General features: G+C 43.9%; 1 protein-coding gene across 2 annotated transcripts in view; it reads right to left on the bottom strand.

The window, feature by feature from the left end:
• Window positions 1-669: 669 nt before the first annotated feature.
• The window catches only part of ITPR2 (inositol 1,4,5-trisphosphate receptor type 2), a 537798-nt gene continuing 523200 nt past the window's right edge, over window positions 670-15267 (bottom strand). For both annotated transcript variants that reach the window (XM_053554147.1, XM_053554146.1), the window contains exons 56-57: window positions 4252-4413; window positions 670-3581 (exon numbers count right to left, since the gene is read on the bottom strand). In XM_053554147.1, coding sequence (XP_053410122.1) covers window positions 3495-3581; window positions 4252-4413 — 249 coding nt within the window. In that variant the 3' untranslated portion in view covers window positions 670-3494. The remainder of the gene's footprint in view (window positions 3582-4251; window positions 4414-15267) is intronic.

Genomic DNA, 15267 nt, shown 5'->3' with positions numbered 1-15267 from the left:
TCCATGGATCTGAACATGTTGACTTATTATTCTATGTAGGTTGCAGAACAGCTGTAGGGAATACACCGTCCTACAGCAGTTCTTCCACAAAGCACTGTTCTTTGAAGGTGTAAGGCCTATCTCTCTTGAGTCCGTAATCTGTTAAGTCATGATGACTATGCACTACTGACTCACTTATGTCCAATCTACTGGGTCCTGGAGAATAAACCCTTTCTTCTCATTAGCTCGGACTAGGAAGCAGAAATCCCCCTTCCCCGCCTCACCACTTGTTGTTTGTCCTGGCAGTGGGAGTGGAGGGTGGGCCCTACTGTATTAATACTATTGGTAATAGAGTATAAATGTCTTAACACAATAATTAAGTAAATGGGATGAAGTATGTATTAACCAGTGTGATGTAAATGCTCCTAATTCTATACGAAATCAGCACATTGTACCCCATAAATGCATTAATGTAAAAAAAAATTATAAAAGAGAGCAGCGGAAACACTGAGTTACAGCTGAGACTGTGGGAATAAGTACACAGTCAGCTCTGACTAGAGTGAAACATCTCCCTGACATTATCAGCAGTCTGCTAGCAACACCTCCTCTTCACCAACAGAAAAAAAGTCAATATGCAAGAAAATAAGTACTTTTCTAAGTTAATGTTTTAAGGGGTAGAAAATACAAGTCTTTCAATGTATATAATTTATTTATTAATGTTATAGTTCAATATAATACAAGCATTTTCTCATCTAAAAATATTATTTTAATTCAGAAAACATACTTGCAGTAAACTCTAGAGCCTCAGCATGCAGCACAGAGGGGAGCAAAACCCTTTTGAAACTAAACATTTTATTCAGCAGAAACCGATACTTTTAAACCAATATGGATTTTAATAATTAAATTTTTTTCGAAATCTCCCTTAACATCAAAGTCAAAGATGATTGTATATACTTAATATCACTATATAAATATAAGGATGTTAACTGATACTTACCTAGGTCAAATATTCCAGTTGCATTAACAAACATATACATAACAAATAGAAATTCATATCAAATGTCAAATTTTCCCATTATTATATTCTCCATCATGAATTGAATGCGCTGGAAAGGGCCTTTTTTTCTTTGCTTGTGCTTTTTCTTGTTTTGATTGGCTTTATAATCTCTAAGCATTTGGGCAGGAAAGAGGCAGTAAAAACACAACTGAGAAATAGTTAAATTTTGATGAAATAGGAGTCTCAGTGGCAATCTCTTTTAAATACTTCCCACAGGAGATAATGTACTGTGAAGTGGTGACCTGTCACTACACAATGGTTGGGGATGTTAGGTCATTTCTAGATAGCTTATTGTCTATAAAACGAAATTATCATGGTGTCAGAAAAGACTAGACAGTTTGCCATCTGAAAGATAGATTGCAGACCTGTACAAATTAATTTATTCTCTTGACCTTTAATTCAGACATCAGAAATATTTCATTTTGTGCTAAAATAGGGATAGGTTCCTGTGTTGGAATATGTTCAACATTTACCGTCTTTCTCTTCTGTTCTCTATCTGTAAAACTCTTCCTGATTAGAATATTTCAAAGTATACTTTTTTCCTAATATTGTTAATAGCAATAGTGGATCTTGGATTTTAAAAATGGCTGCTTTCATCTACTTTGATTTTGGTGAAACAACAACGACAACAACAACAAAAAAAAACAACGAAGTGGAAAACCCTGCATGCTCAGATGCATTTTGTAAATAATTAAGGGTAACTGAATGACAGCTGAACTGCTCATATATTTATTGACAACTAGCTTCAAAGTTCTGTGCCTCATGCAAATATTCCACAACTTCTTAGTATCTCTGGATCATGTGTCAGGGTCCTTCAGCTACTGCTCAGGAAAAATACTACCATGTCAAGAGCGAGGAAATCTTAGGTGACGCTGATCTAGTTCAAAAATTGACTGCTCCAGGTTGGAACAGCTTCATTTCAAGTCTACATTTTAACCAGATGTGGAAGAAGGTCTGGTTCAGGCTTCTTTTATATTCTACGCAGATCATAGTTTTGAGATTTTTAAGGAACCAATAGCTTGTGCTCTATTAGAACAATGCAAAAGCTTTAAAAATGGTCATAGCAGACCCTGCTTGGACTTTAAACCTTGTGGATAATAACTGAAAGTTTAAAGACTCTGGAGACCATCTTCTGTTTTGGGGGGGACAAAGGTCAGAAGGTCTACGTGCAAAGCATCTCCCAGAGTCTAGTGTCACGTGTCTTTCTGGTCACACAGCCCTTCTCCCGACACTTTCATAATCTGTATTTTGCTATTACTCCATATGTACAGTCTCTGAGGAGAAAATGACTGTGCCAGGTTATTTTTCTCTCTTGACAAATTCCAATTTGCATGATTTAACACAAAAACAATTTAAGAAGTTATTGTGTTTTTATGTTTTGAAAAGCCCTTACAGATACAGTTTTAAATATGCAGTAGAAATGCTGTAGTTTCTTGAATCTTCAATATATTTCTTAGATTTTTTTCCCCACTAACTACAGGAATAGGATAAATAAAAACACTTGGTTCCTCAAGCAGTTCTTTAAGCACAGCAAACATGAATCAAATAGCTTTTACTCCTTATTTATAAAAGGCAATGCCACCCTCGTAAGTTTCTCAATGTATCCGACACCTTTAAGCATTTTCATTTATTAATCTCAAAGTATTCTAATAGCATACATATGTTGTCAAAAAATTCTTTCCTGGAGCTTACTGTTGGCTTTTAATTTCCCCACATCTTTTAAAATCTTAGCCTATTCATGACTTAAAACGTGTTTTTAACATGTTGTATGAAAATCTCCTTTTGTGCTCCACGATGACAGAGCCCGTCTGAGTCCTGGAGAAAGCAAATCACATTCCAGTTATGTTGTCGGCGTGAGAGTCACAAGCTCCCAGGCACTAAGTTCTTGGAGCTGCAAATCCATTGTGTTTCGTGTTATAAATAAGAAAATTGCCCTGTGATAGCTATGGTTTGGAAGCATTGAAGTTTTTCTTTTCAACTCTCATTTTTAAAATTTATTCAGTTATTTTTTCTCTGTAAAACTTAGCCACCAAAGTATGATTTCCTGTATCACGGACCTAGAGGCCACAATTAAAAGAAATTCCAACCAACCATTGCAGCAGTTGTAGTCAGCAGTTAAGACAAAACTGACTCCTGTCGATTTCTGCAGAAGACAGTTGTCTCTCTGCCCCGCGTCTCTTTCCTCCCCGCCTTCTCCAGCCTTCTGAGCCAGTCCCTTCCCGGTGCACTGAGAGTATGTGAGGTGTGCTTTCTAGCGCCTGCACTTTACGTTGGGTCTTCTCAACCATGAAAACACAGTTATAAATTGTTCTCGGAGCGAATCCACTCCACATCTTGGCACTGGGTTGTTTTTAACTTCTCAACAATAGGCACTGTTCACTCCCCTCCATCGCAGCTCTTTATTCAGGGATCAGGCAGGACGCTGATGAAAGGCCAGTCACGGCTTCCCCCCCTGGTATCAGTGCGGTGGCATGTGATGATTCACATGGGGTGTGTTTGATCCGAGGAAGCCCAGTCTCTGCTTATTCTTCCTTTGTTCTGTCATCTGGGGGGAAAGAGAGCCTGTGTTCAGCTGATTCTCCCCATCTTACCCAGTGCTGGTGGTGCTGGTGGGCCGCAGCCATTGCCATTTGATTATTTCCCAAGTACTTACTGTCTGGCATCAGATAGCTTATCCTTATTAGTAAAAAGAGATTCTTTTGTTTTTAAAAGTGAATTTCCATAAACAGAGAAAAGGAACAAATTCTTTCCTGTGGTTCGTTTAAAACAGACCTTGCTTGTCACATAATTGCCGCCACCACCACGGTCATTTTAATAGCTACCATGGTTACTGCTGATATTTTTACTAACAATTCCATATGATAAAGGACTGATGGGAGCATTGAAATGGCAGATACTCACGATGATCTGCCTTTCCATGAGTTTAGTCATCTATGCTATCATGCCAGAAAATACGATTTTCTATGAAAAAGTACAGAGAGGTCCTCGCATTTTGGCATTTCCTCCTTTCTCCCTTCCATAGAAGGAAAAGTGTCCCATGAGGTCAGGGGAGGTGGCATAAGTGGACACAACCCTGCATGCCCTGATGTGTTCTACAGCACAGCATGGGGTTTCCTTGCTGGAGTTTACAATGCTCTGTGAGTCTCCCCTCCCTCAAAGTGGTGACAGCTCCACCCCAACCAGCACCGCCCCTCAGCCCACCAGGCCACACTGACCTGCTCCTTGAGCTCCGCCAGCTGACCCGACAGCTGTTTGACCAGATTCATGGTTGACTCCAGCTTCTCCTGAAGGTTCCGAATTTCATTTTGCTCACTGTCACTTTCATTGCTGACAAGGGACATGGCTCGCATCCGAGGAAACCAGTCTAAATTCTTCTCCTAAAAGCAAATAGATGTGCAGGAGGAAAGGAATAAGCATGGAAGGGAGCCTAGAGCCCCACCAAGACGTGTACGGGTGTTTATTGTTATTACTGACATCTAAATCAACATCTCTATCCCTCAAACCAAAAGGTACTCTCTGGCTGGGATGGGAAGGGACTGAGGGTGGGAAGAAAGTGGGGCTTAGGCATTGGCCTTCATGGGCTGGAGGACATCTCAGATATTGGAGCCACTTCCTATGGGCTCCCAGGGAAGTCCCAGATGAAACATTTGGAACCACGAGACCTGTGGGTATTCAGCGAATCCTGAATAGACCCTGGGAGAGCAGATGCCTGTGTGTGGGTAACAGCATAGGCATGAGCTGTTTCTCTTTCTCCCTGGCGCAGAAGAGAAAGAGGTGGAGGGCAGGATGGGAAGGTTGTAAAAAAATGTTCAGCCCCAGCCATCCATGCACATTTACTTCCCACTTCTCTAGGAGAAGTAGGAAGCTTGCAGCCCTCTGAGCTCCTCTCAGGAAAGAGGGAAGTGGGAGGGCATGGCCCTGGGTTACTCTGTCTGCTCCCTTTAGAAACATTTTATTATGGTGGGGTGGGGTTTCAGAGTTAGACTTCCCCAGAGGGCAATAGCTGGTGCCACTTCCGTTTTTCTAGGCAGACTGGGTGTAGGTGCCGTGTGTGTGCATGTGCTGTGGTAGAGACAGAAGCTCTTGTGAAAACTCTGCCCAATTGCCAACATCACAGAATCATTGTATTACTTCTATTACTGTACAACATGTTTCGATCTTCAAAAAGCGCTGGAAGATAAATCGTACTATCCTCATGTGGCAAGCTAGTGAGTGGTAGAGCTGGCTGTGAAGCCCTCTTACCAGTGGGTGGGTCAGTCACCATATCTACTCACCAAGTTCACTAAGCCACCTTCTCACAACATCCTTAGTGGTGAGCTTTCTGCTTAAGACTCTTTCCATTCCACACAAGTCTACTGAAGTGGCTACGATAACTTGCCTGGGGGGATCCCTAGAATGAGAGACATCTGAGCTTGCTCCCTCCCTGATTCCAGTAGAAAGGCCCAATCTGTGTATTTCTGGACTACAGTCTGAATCTTGCTTTCAGATTGGCCTTTTGTTGTTGGAGTTAGTCAGGGAATAACAAGTTCTTTATAGTTCCCTACCCCCAAGAGAAGTGAAAAGGGTTGATAAAGAATTAAAGATAAAACATCTTGAAGAGTTTTAAGCTGCATTTAAAGGGCTGTAGCAAATTAGCATTTCAAAGGAGAACAGTAACTTACTCTAAAGTGTCAAGTGACACTTAATACCTAATATCTATTGTTAGGTATTTAGGAGTAAAAGGCAGATAAGGCTGTGTGTGTCTGCCTGGAGCTTGTGGCACAGGACAGCCCTCCACCCAGAGAGGACTGTACTCTGTGTATATCCAAATCCCCTGTGGATTCCATCCCCACCCACCTCTTACCCCATTGGAACCTCAGGAGATGTATGTGGTTCTTATCTCCCTGAAGTGTATGAGTACTGGTCTACCATGACCAGTAGACACAAACAGGATAGGGAAATGAAGCAAAGGGAAAAGATGTGAAACAGCGGGGAAATGGCAGAGGAAACCAAATAGGGACCCATTAAAAGGTTGCATGGGAGTACAGATGTTCCAGCAGAGTGGGAGACCACACCTTGTGATGACTGCAAGAAAGACCACTGTTCACCAACAGCCCAGGAGGATGTGCAGATAAGCAGAGAGCTGATACAGGATGTCCAGTCTCCCTAGAATGGGCAGCAGACAGCTAAAGGTGTCGGAAGCCAGGAATGTCGGCAGACCAGTGGCTGGAGTGATGAACATTGACAGGTTGGTAGGGAGGCTGGAGAAGAACAGAACTGTGCTAAATGCTCTATGAGCATTTAATTCTCTCAAAGATACCATGAATTTCTTGTATTAGCTAGTATCTATATTTGTTACAATAGTATCTGTAGGAGACCGAGCACCAGGCTTATAGAAGCAGCCACCGGTTCTGGAGGGAGGCCCTGGGAGCAAGACAATCTCCTAGCTAGCATGAAGATGTTTTGCAGCCTGGAGACAAGCCCTCCAGCAGCTGCATGTGTCAGTGACTTAAGATTGGCTGCTTGTTAGCAAGCAGGTGTTATACTTGGACATTTGTGGTCCAACAGTGTGGGCGTCCGGCTCATGGGGAAAGAGCAGGTAGCGATCATTAAGCACGTAGCTCCAGTAAGTGGGCCCCTCACACCTGTTGGATGATGCTTCGATAAAAGGCCATGACAGAGGTTACTCAGGGCTCTCCCTGCACTTATGGGAAGCCCACCTCTTGCAGGCATGTACCTTCAATCTGTGTCCCGGTTGCTTTTATTCACGAGGTGATGAGGTGCCCACAGTGGGCACGCACAAGTATCTATTATCTGAAGTTTACAAATGAAGAAACTGAGGTGCTATGGTTGGGATATGGTTTGTTTGTCCCCTCTAAACCTCCTGTTGAAGAATGATCCCCAACATTGGGGGTGGGGCCTCATGGGAGGTGTTTGGGTCATAGGAGTGGATCCCTCACCAGTAGCTTGGTGCCATTCTCCTGGTAATGAGTTCTTGCTCTTGCAAAACTATATTGGTTCTTGGAGGAATGGATTAGTTCTCCCTAATGGGTTGCTAAGTGGAGTGTTTAAAAACCCTTCAGGTCTGGTCTCTTTACGCACATGCTGGTTCACCTTTGACCTTTCCCACCATGTTTTAAACCAACACAAAAGGCCTCACTGGAAGCTGAGCAGGTGCCAACACCATGCTTCTTGCACAGCCTACAGAACTGTGCACTAACTAAACCTCTTTTATCACCCAGCCTCAGGTATTCCTTTCTAGCAACATGCAATGGTCCAAGACTCAAGGCTATCAAGTGGATTACCTGGGATCCCAGCTGAGATCTATCTGCATCGAGGTCTGTTGGCAAAACAGGAAGACTGTGGCCAGAGATGGAATAATGAAATTTAAAACTATAAAGAAGAACAACCTTGGGCAATGAAAAATCTAGGCCAAGAATGTCTTAGATCTGGTAAAAGTGTGTGAACTTTTATGACTGAACTTGAGGAGTTAGTGTGTAATGGTACAGAGTTTTAGCTGGGGAAGATGAAGATTTTCTAGAGTTAGATTGGTGATGATGGCTGCAGGACCACATGAATGTACTTTATACCACAAAACTGTATACTTTGATGGCCAAAATTAAATGTTACGTATATTTTACTGAAATTTAAAAAAATTATGGAATTTTCCAAGGCTAAACTTTTGGAAGACTTGTGCACAAAGCTCTTGAAGTCATTATGAAGGTGGCCAGTGGCTGGGGGTCGAGAGGAGGCTGGGGTCTGTAATGCATGTGCAAGAGCAACCCAGAGTCATCAGAGGACAGTGATGGGAAGGACTAGAGCAAAGAATTTTTTTTTTTTTTTTTTATTTTGTGGGAAGTTGAAGGTATGAAGATTTCTTGGTGACAGGGAGCCCAGAGTCTGCTGACCCTCTTCTAGGGCCTTTGACACAGAGGAGTTGGGAATTAGGCTGCTGCTACCAGAGGACTAAAAAAGAAGGGGTTTTCTGTGGTTTGAATGCTCGTCACCTCCAAAACTCATCTTGAAATTTAATTGGCATTACAACAGTATTAAAAGAGGTGGTCAGGCCGTGAGGGCTCCACCCTACTGGGTAGAACTGTGTCTTTATATAAGGGTGAGGTAGGTTCTCTCTTGCTCTCTCTCACCCTCTTACCTTCTGCCACATGATGATGTAGCAAGAAGGCCCTCACCAGATGCAGCACCTTGACATTAGGCCTCCCAGCCTCCAGACTGTGAGCCAATAAATGTCTACCTGTTACATATTATCCAGTCTTGGGTACTCTGTTCTAGCAGCACCAAATGGACTAAGATAGGGATCCTCAGGGCAACGCCAAGAAAGAAAGTAGCATTCTGGGAGAAAAGAGTTGGCCTATACATACCAGGAAAGGGATTCCAGAGGGAGTGTTGGGACAGAAGAATTTGGGAACATCAAAGACTAGGCTTAGGGTGAGAAAGGACCAGGTGACATGGTCATACCCAATGTGAGAGATGGTGAAAACATGAACCTTCAGAAAGTTTCTAAAAGAAACAGATGTAAAAGGGTGTCCTAACACTGAATAGACTGTAAGGCTCCCAGGACTGCACTCGGGCATGGCCGAGGCCTCTGGCTTTTGAGGAAACAATGGCAGCTGTCAGTGAACCACGGCCAAAGCTGTTTGGACCATGGAACTCTCTTTCCTTACATCCCTTTCTTCATGTGTTCCTTTGTTCATTCATTCATTTAATAATTCTTTCACTTACTATGTGGAAGGCCCTGGAAAAACAGTGAGCAAAACTCAGCACAATTCTTATGCTAATAAGCTGTGCAATTTATTCTCCTGAGAATTCAGCCAAACAATGACAGAGAAATGAGCAGCTGGGCGTAAGTGCCAGGTAGGAAAACTGCACAGTCCTGTCATGCTTTTTTCTTAGTTTCTAAAAATCATTCTTTCTTCCAACTTTTCTGTTTGTTTTTCTCATTCACTTCTGGTATCTTTGTGGGTTTTGTTTGTTGTTTCTCAGCCTTTTCTACTGTTCTGTTTCTTGTTCCATTCTTCCCTAAAGAAAAATAAAATGTGTAACTAAAATTTCTTTTCAATCTAGAGTAACATTTTATGGTTCCTTTTCTTAATTGTTTTTCCTTTTTTTCTCTTTTTTCCCTTTTCTTCATTTTTAAGAGACTTGTGTTGAATGCTCTTACTAAAGTGGAAAAAAATAACTTAAACTGATTGTTTTCTGTCCTTTTTTGGAATAGAGAAGTCTTTTTTTTTTTTTTTTGTAGAGACAGAGTCTCACTTTATGGCCCTCGGTAGAGTGCCATGGCCTCACACAGCTCACAGCAACCTCCAACTCCTGGGGCTTAAGCGATTCTCTTGCCTCAGCCTCCCAAGTAGCTGGGACTACAGGCACCCGCCACAATGCCCGGCTATTTTTTGTTGCAGTTTGGCAGGGGACGGGTTTGAACCCGCCACCCTCGGTATATGGGGCCGGCGCCTTACCGACTGAGCCACAGGAGCCGCCGGAATAGAGAGTCTTTTAAAAATCAGCTTCACAAATGACTTTTCTTCAAAATTAGTGTAGCTATCACAGTAGTTTCCCCCTTATCTGAGGGGACTGTGTGCCAAGACCCTCAGTAGATGCCTGGAACCATGGATAGTATTGAACCCTACATATGAGTATACTGTATTTATTTCTGTATGTACATACCTTTAATTAAGTTTAATTTATAAATAAGGCACAGAGAAAGATTAGCGATAATAAATAATACCATAGAACAATCATAATAATGTACTGAAGTAAAAATGATCTCTATTTGGACCATAGTTGACTACAGGTAACTGAAATCATGCAAGGCAAAACTACAGATAAAGGGGGACTAATGTACAGTTTCTTCATCAAAATTAACTCAAATATAGCCACGTTCCCAAGTGGAGTATATGCTTTTTCATCAAATGTAGCTGCCAATTAAACTCACAGAATTTCCTCTCTCTGTTCAAATGGCTTCCACAGAAGACTCATTCTAAGCAGGGTGAGGGGAGAGTGGACCCCCAGACTTTAGCCTAAGCCAGAGCCACATAAGAACACACAGAGAATTTCCTAGTTGGCAGGACACCACCTCCTCACCATGTAGACTTGTATTCGCCATCTAACAACATCTAACAAAGCAATTCGTTATTTCACAGTTTACACATATAAGTTCCATACGTCTTGTGATCAAGCACGTGATTATTAGAATGCCATGTTGACTCTGGTTAGTCAACATGAAATCATTTCCTTATTTCACTAGGAATGAAAATATCTGACCACGGGGTAGTAAAAAGTGAAGGAAGTTGGTAGATTAACTATTAGATTCTGAGGCTACAATGTATGATCTAGTAAGCTGGTGGGTGAAAAATCCAGAGCTTCTTAAGGTTTCTGAAATCCACAGCTCAGAGATAAACCAGTTATGTCCCTGAGAAGTACCTTTTAGGACACATTGGGCACACCAATCACAACCCTCATGCTATCCCTCAATCCTAATAATGTATCTCTCTAGATTAGAAGATCAATAGGCCTAAACCTTCCAAGTAGTCCTTGCAATAGTCAGATCCATTGACTTATTTAATTTTGTCTTTTTCAATAAAATGACTAGGTTGTTAGGGTTAAGGATTAGCTGTGCTATGTTTTCATATTTGGTTCTTAACCCATGTATGGGAAAGAAACAATTTGGACCAATGGAAAGAGCAGCAATCCAGGAGTCAGGACACCTGGGCTCTGGCTTTAGCTTAGCAAAAAACTAGCCAAATGATAAAAAGGGTGGGGGGAATACATATTCTCTCAGTCCCAGTTTCCTCATCTGTAAAACTAGAATGTTACCCTATCAGGGGAGTCCAGCCTTTTCTCTTTTTTGCTGTACACTGGAAGAAGAGGAGTTATCTTGGGCCATTAAATACACAAACACTAACAAGAGCCACTGAGCAAAAGAAAAGTTCTGTGCATTCTTTTCACAGTATCTGACAGATAAGCGAAACAGTCCTCAAATAATCTGCATGTGGCCCCTGGGCTGCAGGTTGGTCACCCTTGCACTACTGTCCATGTCTCCTTCTAGTTTATCATTCTGTGAGCTATGAATGTAAGGAAAGCTACAAAAACCAAATTGCTGAGAGAAGATGGAACTTGCCAAGTGAGCAAAGAGTAACATAGCACTTAGGCTAAAAGTAACCCTGAAGCCACACAAGGCATACCCAACATATTGCGAAGGTCTAGTCCCAGCCCTAGAAAGTTTAGGTTTCCTTGAGATCTCATAATATGCTTATGGCAGATGTTCCCACATTTGACTTCCACTTCTGGACAATTTTTTTCACATTTCATGGTGGAATAGCTCTTACATAATCTATCCTTGTCAATACCTAATTGACCACAGACTCAAGTAAATAGTAATTTTTCTTCACATTAGAAAGAGATAAAGAAGTAATGAGGCTGGGTGCGATGGCTTACACCTGTAATTGTTGCCATGTTCTGGGAGGTCAAGGTAGGAGGATCCCTTAAGGCCAGGAGTTTGAAATCAGCCTGAGTAAGAGCAAGACCCTGCCCCTATAAAAAACAGGAAAATTAGCTGTGTATGGTGGCACTTGCCTGAAGTCCAAGCTATTTGGGAGACTGAGGCGGGAGGATTGCTTGAGCCTAAGAGCTTGAGCCTGCAGTGAGCTTCACCACACTCTGCCCAAGGCAACAGAACAAGACTCTGTCTCTCCAAAAAAGTAGTAACAGAATTTGATTTCTGTGAACCCACATTGGAGAAATTGTCTTACTCAAGTATCTTTTGAGCTTTACAAAGTATACATTAAAAGCTGACTGTAAGGCCAGGCACGGTAGCTCATGCCTGTAATCCTTACTTTGGGAGGCTGAGGTGGGTGGATTGCTTGAGTTCGAAACCAGCCTGAGCAAGAGTGAGAACCCCATCTCTAAAAAATACCCAGACATTGTGGGGCTATCGGCACCTGTAATCCCAGCTACTCGGGAAGCTGAGGTAAGAGGATCACCTGTGCCAAAGAGTTTGATGCTGCTGTGAGCTATGATGATGCCACAGCACTCTACCGAGGGCGACTAAGTAAAACTCTGTCTCACAAAAAAAAAAAAACAAAGCTAACTGTAGGTAATCTACACCATAAGGTAGGGACTGTTGCCATCCCTTTCCTTGCCCCCGACACGAAAAAGGGATTCACTACTTTCCCCAGGTCACGCAGAAGGCATTAATGGCTAAGCCAGACTATGGCTTCCACCCTTGGAATGGAAATCTTTTGTTCCTTCACTGCCCTGGACCACTCTCCACATCCAATGGAGATGTCTATGCTTAGTTTGTGAACTGGCCAAGGAAAACTACAGTGATTTTCCAGAGACTGATATAATTCAGATGCCTAGATTAGTTCTTCTGGGGTATACTGGGGTTCATTTACTAAAAGTCAGAAACACAAGCCCTCCAGCCACTGTGTCACACATACATGTGCAGCTACAGCTGGAAGTGCAGCAATAGCGACATTCCCTGCAGCTCTGCAGAATGCTCAGCACGTTGACTGACCATGGAGTGCAATGGAGTAGCAGCAGCAAGCTGTCAGGTGGACCTTCACCCACACAGCCAGACTTCACGGCGAGGTGTAGCATGTGCTGTCACAGGACCGTTTTCCTCAGGCTTTTCTTGGTTACCATCCTCTTCTGAGACTTATGTTTATCCTGCACTTTCCATTCTAAAATTCATTTGCAAAGCCTTCTAGGCTGAAGAGTATAAATGTTTCCCCAAAGCTTCAGCATGGCCTTCTGCATTCCTCTCTTGGCACTTCTGGTCTAAAGACATCAGCAGAAGAGGCTCCTGAAAGGAGCACAAGTCACCTAACTATCACCTACTTACTGGAAGTTCCCCCAGGGAAGACATTGCTCCTGCTTTCCTGGAACTTTAGACCTAGGACAATAATCTGGAACAAGGGTCCTTTTTGAAGTTGAAGTGACCTTTTTGGTTACAGGGAGTGCCTCATACACCCCAGAGCTCTGTCCCTGCCTCATTTCATGAGGGACATGGTCAGCTTCTTGAACTTCTGCCCCAACATGGTAGCTTGAGGGCAGAGTAAGCATTATCTCAAAAAATCCAGAGACGGCCATGACATTGGCATTAGGGTTCCTCGCCCAGGTCCTAGTGAACACCAGTACCGCTCAAGGTGGGCAACAGGGGGCTGGTTCTCACAGGGACCCAGGTGCAGCTTTGTGACCACGAGGGTAGAAATATGGGTTGGAAAACATAGTCTTGTTTGACAAATGTGAGAGACTTCAGGTGAGGGAGAGAAGATCCACTGTGTTCTCTGAAATTGAAACACTATTCCTGGATTAACAAATAAAGGAAAACCTTGGCAACTTGCTCTACAGAGAGAGAGGGAAGAAGAGTCGATTTTGTGCTGTTAGAAATACAACCTTTCACAGGACTTGAAGAATAATTTCCAGCCCTTCCTGCAAACGTGGAGCACCAAATTTGCATGGACTGAGAACTTTTAAATGCATCAGTTATCCAAAGCAAAAACGTATCGAAAGATTTTGTAAAGCAACAGATCTCTTCCAAGTGTCATCATCATACCATGAAGTATTTTTAAAATCTAGATGCTTTACTATCAAGTTTAAATCATGTGTACAAAAGTGATTTGTACATTATAAAGCACTGTCCACATAGAAAGCATCCTTGGACCGCTGAGACCACATGCAGAGAGGCTGCAGCCCTCTCCTTAGAGCCCTGTGAGGCACCTGACAAAGGCTGGTGTCCCTGCCGCTGTCCTCCTTTTCTAGGACGCCTCCTTCAGTGTGCTGGGGGAAGGGGCTGCTGGCCTGGGAGCCTTGCAGGGATGGGCTGTTTTAATCTAGTCACTGCTCCCAAAGGCGGGGGAAAGTAGGTCCAGTGAGAGTGCCAACTAAGGAGGAGAGTTCTGGGATGAAAATCACTTAACAGGACTATTGATCTCAGCAGGGCCCAGGTTTAGAATCAAAAAGGTACAGCTGGAAGGGACTTGGCAATGGTCTGATTCTATAACCCCTGCTTTCTATGCAGCTCAGCCATGGTGGGATGCGGCGTGACCTGTTCCTTGCACAGGACTTGCAGGAGGACAGGACTGCCCACTGCCAAGTTACGGACGGCCCTGCAGGCTCTAAGCTTCTGCAGAGGTGACGGTGTGAAGGCCCCTCTCCCTGCTGGCTTCCTGAACGTACGGAGGCAGGGTGAAGTAGCTGAGTGTGGACCTCCTCAGTGGAAAGGAGGATCAAAACAGCTCCACATACAGTTTTTTAAAAAGCTGTGAGGTGTCATGAACAGTGTTGGGGTCTGGAGTTTCAAAGACACGGGTCAAAATTCCTGTACTTAAACTGTTCCCAGAGTGATGGGGGAGTCGGTACTGGCAAACACAGACCACAATGAGGACTGCAGCTTTCTGCAACGGGCAGAAAGGCACTGGACGTAGTAGCCTGCCACCTGCCATACATCCCCTGAGGGAGGGCTGCAGCAGAAGGCGGGCCTCAGTTATTTGGGGGATGGAGAGAACTGCAATCTTCAAGGCCTTGAAGAGGCCGGGCAACCTGAAAGAGCACCAAGATGGAAAGCAGGGCTCTGGGCAGTGACCTGGGGAAACAGGTGCTGACAGCCATGGGAGGTGGACCCTACAGCTTAGCTTCGTGCCTGTGGTGGTGAGTGGCTGGTCTCGCCCCAGGACAGCAGCTTGGTCTGTGAGCAGAGGCTGCAGTCCTGGAGCGCCCACCTTATTTCCCTTGCCCTGTCCTCCTTCCCTCCAACTTCCCCTTCCAGGAACTTTCTGTTGTCCATGAGAGGGAGGGCAGAGGCCGCACAAAGCAAAGTTGCCTGCGTCTTCTCTTTTGCTCCCGGACTTCTCACATCTGATCAGCTAATCACAGCTGTCATGAAATGCATTAGCTGCCTCTGCTGGGAACTGCCTGTCCCCAGCCAACAGGGAGAAGGGAGAGGTCCAGGGTAGCTTAGAGTGGCTGGAAGCTACAGGCCTCTTGTCAATCACTTCAGCAGCACCACTGGGGCAGTAAATGGAGCTTGCAAGGGCAGGACTTTGGGCTGAGTGAGCAGCCCTGCTGTGGCTGCTGGCAGGCTCTGGACCCAAGCTTGAGCATCCACAGTGTGGGGAACACACAGAAGGTGGGGAGCAGAGCCCAGCACCTGGTGCTTCTTTGAGCCATTAGCAGGCTGAATCTGGGAACCTGCGGGAGTCAGTAGTACAGACTCAGTGGTGGGACCAGTG

The sequence above is a fragment of the Nycticebus coucang genome, chromosome 12 (genome assembly GCF_027406575.1).
Source record: "Nycticebus coucang isolate mNycCou1 chromosome 12, mNycCou1.pri, whole genome shotgun sequence".
Taxonomy (NCBI): Eukaryota; Metazoa; Chordata; class Mammalia; order Primates; family Lorisidae; genus Nycticebus; species Nycticebus coucang.
This window is presented reverse-complemented; position numbering and strand designations above follow the sequence as displayed.